A 6,812-nucleotide genomic window follows, 5' to 3' on the forward strand; every position below is an offset into this window, starting at 1 on the left:
CCCTTATGGAGGAGAGGAGGGGTGTTTAAACTTTAAATTTATTAAAATTCTTAAGATGTAAAGTACAGAAACGTTCATCTGTAATGCTTGAAATTATTTAAAATTTTTACATTTTTAAAAATAGTTTAAAATGGGTTTTAAAAGCCTTATCCCTCTGAAACAAGAATATGTAGGGAAACATTTATACTCTAAAAGTATCTTTAATTGATTTTAATCAGTTTTGTTTTGATAAAAGCTTGTTCGTTTATCAAGTGTCATTGGCTAATTTTTATTAAGAAATGATTTTTTCGATTTTTCGAAAGACATCAACAAAACTTGTCGTGTTAGACCATTTTTTGTCAAATGATTCGAGTACAGGACACCAAAATAGAAATTCAGGTTTATGAATGTTGAATAAAAATGCTGTTTCGCTGTTTTTTATACACTTACCTATGCCTTTTTTGATCAATTAGATAAAAAATAAGTTTTGAAAATAGAATAAAAATCCGAAAAACACTGTTTGTTTTGCTTTCCTGTTTGAACAAACAAGCTTCAAAAATGTGCATATCGAAAAACTATTAAAAATTGAAAATTTGGAAAAAATAACAGATATGAAATACCAATGATGAAAACAAAATATAAAAGAAATCATTGAATCAACAACCTTAAAACACATCCACGGCGAGAAGAAAACGGCACTTTCAACCGGAAAAAATCCGTTTTTTCCCCTTTTGATGATCCGTGCGTTTCATCCATTAACGACAGGCTCATACAACCGGGACAATAAATCGTCAAGCAAGAAAGGAAAAAAAACCGACAACCAACATAAAATCGCGTAATGTGCATACAACGACAAATGAGGGCTGGAACTAAACAACGGAAACAGCAAAGAGCGGAGAGGAAGGAGGCAAAGTTCGGTCCTTCGAGCCGGATTCAATACCGAAGGGTAGCGCCGTCCGTTGACAAGTTGTGAGTGAAACGGTGACGCGTCACACCGATTGGTTTCGCATTTCACCGCGATCCGCTTTTCTCAGGGGTTTTAATTTTTTTCGGAACAAGGAAATGAAAAGTGCTCCGGGAGCGAGATTTTAATTTTGAGAACTTTTGTTATAAACATTTTCTTTATTTTCTTACGATTTCTTCTTTGACGACAGAATCGAGTTGTTTTGTACTATATAAAATGTACCTGTTTTAATTTTTTTTCTTTGCGTGTTTGGTTTTGGCTTAACTAGGCTTAGGGTTTCTGTTTTCTATTTTAATTTAAATAAAATAATAATAGGTCTATCTCTAGATTTTTTTTTTTAAAACAAACATTTAAAACTATAGCTATGTACAATTTTGGATTGTTGATTTCCTTTCGGAGGGGGGGTCTCTAGAAGGTTAAAAGGGGTTTGAGTCTATCACAACTCTACACCCATAGGGTGTAGAGTCCTCAATACCGAGCTTTCTCGAAAGAAAGAAATAAAATTGGGGGAAGCTGCCTTTTTCGATTCGTCTTGTTTATCGCTCGAGTATAAAAAGAAATCTTCTAAAGCAGTTCTAACAGCGCATCGAGGTTACCCTATTTACACGAAAATAAAATTGACACCTCCAGTCCACCTAATTGCTAACATCACCGATTTTTGTTATTTAACATTAATATCACCAGGAGCTGAACCTACATATAAATAGTGTTATAGTCGGTCGCATTTACTAAGACGAACTACTAACTCAGAAAAGTGAGAGAGTGAGTGTTTGGGTGTGTGTGACCAGCTAATTGCCCGCTCGGCAGGACGCAGCCACGACGGCCATTCGGGTGGCCATCCGGGAGAGTAGCAGATACTCTCAATAGGGTCGCCAAACGGTTTTGGCAGACTGCTTGATGCTGATCAGGTTCGGCGATTTGAGCTTGGTATTCTCGGGTGATCCAGGTTCGCTTAAGAGGGGCGCGGATTCGTGGAGTTGGGGTTTCTTGGAGCTCGGGGCTTTCAGTTCGCAGCGGGCACTGGACGGTGAGCTGGGGGTTGTGGTGGAATCCGGAGTTTCCGATTTTAGGGGAGCGTTGAGAGCATCTGAGCTGGTATCCGCAGACGAGGTCGGAAGTGGTCGCAGGATCGGTACGAAGGCAGATTTGACGACGTCGATGTGCTCTTCGTCGGATTCTTCGGCGGAGGAATGCTCGTTGGTGGAGTTCAGCTCCAGGGACATCTTGGTGTGGGATTGGTTGATTGTGGAAGGCGGAGATGAGGTGGAGTTGCGGGAAGACGCTGGAGAAAGGCGGGACGAGGAGATGAGGTCCCCGGATGGAATGGTGATGGTCGCCGAGAGCCCGGATCGAAGTCCGTTAGCGTGCAGCGATTGGATGTCGTAAGGCAGGAATGGAGATTTCAGATGCAGATCCGTGTGTGGTCCGAATGGGAACTGCGGGGGCAGGTAGGTGGCACCATTTGGGAGCACTGCTGCGGCCGGATTGGATCCCGGAGCTCCGGACAGGGGCATGAAGTCTGCCGGCGGGGTCGGAAGCAGAGGACCAGCTGTGCCATTTGCCGTTGGTAACGTTGGTGATCCTGGAAAAAAGAGAAAACAAAAAACATGAGCAATCGTAATCTTCCAACAGTATGCCGGCAATTCGGCGGACGTTCGTCGTTGCTAAGAAGGATTAAATACTCGGGCCAAGTGAGGGACGTTTCTTCCACTTCATTCACTCCCATCCGGGGAACAATGTGGCTGTATCGTTCCTATACCAGAGACCGAAAGAGAGTACTCTGATCGGATTATAGCGGAAGTAGCTAGGGCGCACCGGAAAGCGACAGACATCGACAAGAGTGCATCGAACAAAAAAAATCAATCCCCTAGGAATTGATTTTTATATGCAATTTTAATTCCCCCGGAAGTGGCCACCGGTTGTTGGTGAAACTGCCGGCCCTCATCCCCGGATGCTTCGGGAGCTTCTGTACGTTTTTCTGGCTAGCGATTCATTTTTCGTTGTTGCTGGTTGTTTTTTTTTTGTTTGTCGCGTTATCGATGCATAACATTTTTCGCTGGATTTGTTTGTCCGCAGTAAAATTTTGTGCCATTTTCCAAAAACCAACATTTTTCGCCGTATTCATTGTAATTCAAAATTAATTGAGTTTTTTTTCTGGGTCCGTTGGTCTCAATCCAAAATTGTTGTACTGATTCCGGGGATTGGTCCCCCCAAAAAAAATTGCATAGAGCCACCAAACGCGAAAAAAAAACCATTTATCCTATTAAACAACTAAGCCCCGCAACTAACAGTTAAAATGCATTTCCTCGCAGGGAAGCGATTGGGAAAGCGCAACGGTGGTCACGTCAAGTGCCATCAGTTGGGACACCACTAAAATCACCACCATCAACTGGTTTGGGGTACGGCGCCATCACCGCCAATCGGTGGCAGCGTTGATGGTTGGTTTTTATTTGGTTTGACTGTGAGCCTCCCGATGTAGTGAGACATACTCAATAAAAACACTTCCCAGTGGGCATCCACAAATCTGGGAGGCTAGTTTGGAAATTGTGTGGCCAGTTACACGAATAATGTGCGATTTTTTTTTCGTTCGCACCCTCAATCGTTGTTAGTTTTCTCCCCAAAAATCGATAACGTGTAATCGATGTCGTTTTCATCAAAGTGAGGCCAGTCTAACGATTTTTATTGCTCAAAATCACCGTTTTCACAGTGGGTGTGACTAGATTTTTTTAAAAGCAAATAATTTGGGGATGTCATCCCAATCATTACTCTTTGAAAAGTTTCTGGAACTATTTTTACCCCAAAAGGTAATCTCTTGAATTTTTCTCCCCAAGTAGTTAGTTACACTTATGAAGAACGCACAAGCGGAGCCTTCTCATAATTTTTAACTGTAACGAATCAATCTCTGAAAAAGCGCAACACAACTTTTACCATGTCCTATAAATTGATTTGGGATGTCATCCGAATCATCATTCTTTGAAAAGTTGTTGGAACCTTTTTAAAGCCTCACCTTGGTTCTCAATTTTTTTTTACTTTAAAACGGTTGCTTCCTTCAATTGATATCACCAACCAATATTCATAATCTACATTTGACTGGAATTCATCTGCTTTCACAATGGACTTGACACCATTTAAGCAAATCTTTCGTGGTGATAAGGGATGTTATCCCAATCATCGCTCTTTGTAAAGTAGTTGAACTTTTTTTAAAACCAAACGGTAATTTCTTTCCTTTTTTTGTCTTAAAGGGCAAGTTTTGTGATCCAAAGTCCTTTTCACAAGAAAAATAATCAAAACCGATCCATAAGGTTAAAAAAACAAAAAATTAAAAATGTTCTAGGGTTACTAAGCTAGTAAATAAGCATCTCATTTCAATTGACTTATAGAAATTAGGGGCGAATATGAAAAATTATAACAGCCAATTTAAGGTATCTATTCTCTGATCCATTTTTAACAAATTGATTTAAACGGTCACCCTATTCATCACTCTCTGGAAGGTGGTGGGGACATTTTAAAATCCAAAAGTCATTCCTCATTCATATTTTGCCCCGTTATCCCTTGTTCTTAGTTATAACATTAAAATCTATGAAAGCTAACTAATTTCACTATTATATTTATGTTAAAACAAGAAGCGAGTCGTTTCAGAAAGTGGAAATATCCCTAAAGCCCGAAACATTTACAAACCAATAACCGTTTAAGATCCTTACCTTTTCCTATGGCCGTCGCTCCACTAACGGGTTGTCCCGGCTGTCCTGGTTGCCCAGGATTCTGTTGCTGCTGTTGTGCCTGCAGCTGTTGCTGCTGCCGGAAGTAGTCGGACCAGGCGTAGTTCATGTAGGCCGCATCCAGCCAGCCCGGATTCAGCATGAACGGGTTGAACGCACCCGGATGTCCGTAGGCAAAGTCTACTTGAAACGCGATTGATGGGGAGAAAGGAAAACGTAGGTTGGTGGTTAGAATCTGGTTTTAAAACGTTGAAAATTTAGATTTAATAATTTTAATGATCGGCACAGCCGCGTATGTGTGTTTTGCCTAAAACTTCAAAGCGAAATTTATAGAGTGGGTACATCGCGTTTCTTTGATGATTCTTCAAAAATGCGAGCGGCGGCTTGCCGCCGAAGTTACTTTAGAAGTGTGAATTTCTACCGCTGTTTACTCCAAAGGAAAAAAAAAGCAACAAGAGTCGCTTTGCTTTTTTGCTGCTGCTGCCTGGATCTTTTTACAATTCTTCCGCCTTAAAAGTGAAATGTAAAAAGAAAGATGAGGAGCACACCGGAGGCGGAGACTCATGTTTAAATTATCAAAGAGCTGAGCGCACACGGAGATGAACAGCGCTCCGGAAGTCTTTTGTTTTGCGACGACTTCTTTCGCTTTGACAACCGAGAACCAAGAATGAATGAATGGGGGAGCACGCACCGACCCAATTTCGTTTGGGCGATTAATTTTTAATGTTGCTATTTATGCTGCAGCAGAATCGGCAGCAGCAGCATATGGCTTTGATTGTAACGTAAATAATAGCAAAGCGCGAGAGAAGACTGGCGCCTGAAACTCCAAACAATAACCAACACTTTATGAACCGAACGGTTAAATAGTTAAACTTTATTGGAAAACCGGCGGCGTCTTCGGGCGGGAGTCGTAAAGTTGAGGAAAACACACATACGCGAGGGCGATTGGTTTTGTTCGATTGAACATGAGTCGTGGAACTTACTTTGCTTTGAGCGGGGTTCCCGTGGTCCATCGACGGTCACTTTAATGGCTTTGGTGTAGGTTGCAACCTGACATGGGTAGGTGCTGATGTTGATGGTGATCGAGAAGGACTTGCCGCGTCCTGATCGACCCACGAATCGGAGGTCGTTGAATTTGGCGACTTGGTTCTTCATGACGGCGGTTGCGTTACGCAGTTCACCGTGGTAGTTTTCGTCGTTGCCGGCCTTGATCGTTACCAAGGTCCCGTCCTGGATATCGTCCAGGGCGATCACTTTGAAGGCACATGGCAAACTCTTGTTGGAGCGCCAGTGCGTCGGAAGTGCAGAGCAGAGTACTGAGGGTGAACCGGTCGTAACCAGCTCACCGTGGTACTCCTGCAGCATCTCGTGTAGATTCGAGAACATGTCGGTCATGGTTTTGGGTACTGGAGGCGTCTGGCACTCGTTGCTAGCCGGAAGATGCATTGGTTGCGGTTCACTTGTAATAGCTTCCACCTTGAGGACACTTTCGTAAAATCAACAAAGCTCACAAAACCCTCACACTTGAGATCACACACTCTTCACCGAATTCGTCTTCGTTCAAAACCACTTGAACGTCTTCCCCAGAATACGCATGTGCTCAATAAGTTTTCTTAAGAGGAGGCGCGTGTCCTTACGCCACGAAACACACTTTCAAACTGAGAGTATCCTTCTTGCACACTTTCCACCTTCTTGCTGGTCAGCTGCCGGTTATCCTTGAGGCATCAATATGTTAATGAAAACATACACTCGATCGATCGCGTAATCCCTTTTGTTTTCTTCGAAGATCCCGATCTTCGATTTTTCCTAAATCTCGTAAGGATCTCTTGTAACCTGTTACACTACTGGATCAAAACTCTTCAAATTGCTTAAACAATTTCTAACTCTCCGGTTTTATATTTCTCCGCAGATGACATGTAATGCGTACAACGTCTCAGATGGAACTGTTTTTAAAAATCATTCGCCGATTCCTCCCAAACTCCCGGTCGGCCAAAAGCTGATCCCTTCATCAACGCGTCTGTGTGTGTTCACCTCACCGCCACACTTTTTCTGTATTTTTGGTTTCCCATTTTTATTTTCTTCCCCTCACTCGCCGGTACCAGTCCTAGGCTAGCTAGCAAGTGGCTGGCGGCCGCTCTCGCTTTCTTTCT

At 42.6% G+C, this 6,812-nt stretch overlaps 1 protein-coding gene across 2 annotated transcripts; it reads right to left on the bottom strand.

Annotated features, from left to right (window-relative positions):
- Nucleotides 1–1,065: 1,065 nt before the first annotated feature.
- On the bottom strand, nucleotides 1,066–6,612 carry LOC129752215 (segmentation protein Runt). 2 transcript variants are annotated; one of them, XM_055748010.1, is made up of 3 exons: nucleotides 5,646–6,612; nucleotides 4,645–4,842; nucleotides 1,066–2,525 (listed from the first exon to the last, which is right to left on the bottom strand). In XM_055748010.1, exons 1-3 carry the CDS (start codon nucleotides 6,106–6,108, stop codon nucleotides 1,804–1,806), a joined length of 1,383 nt encoding a protein of 460 aa, XP_055603985.1. In that variant the 5' UTR covers nucleotides 6,109–6,612; the 3' UTR covers nucleotides 1,066–1,803. The 2 variants fall into 2 exon arrangements, with proteins under 2 accessions (XP_055603985.1, XP_055603980.1); XM_055748005.1 differs by having other exon boundaries at nucleotides 4,645–4,845.
- Nucleotides 6,613–6,812: the final 200 nt, after the last annotated feature.

This window comes from Uranotaenia lowii, chromosome 1 (genome assembly GCF_029784155.1).
Source record: "Uranotaenia lowii strain MFRU-FL chromosome 1, ASM2978415v1, whole genome shotgun sequence".
NCBI classification, from domain to species: domain Eukaryota; kingdom Metazoa; phylum Arthropoda; class Insecta; order Diptera; family Culicidae; genus Uranotaenia; species Uranotaenia lowii.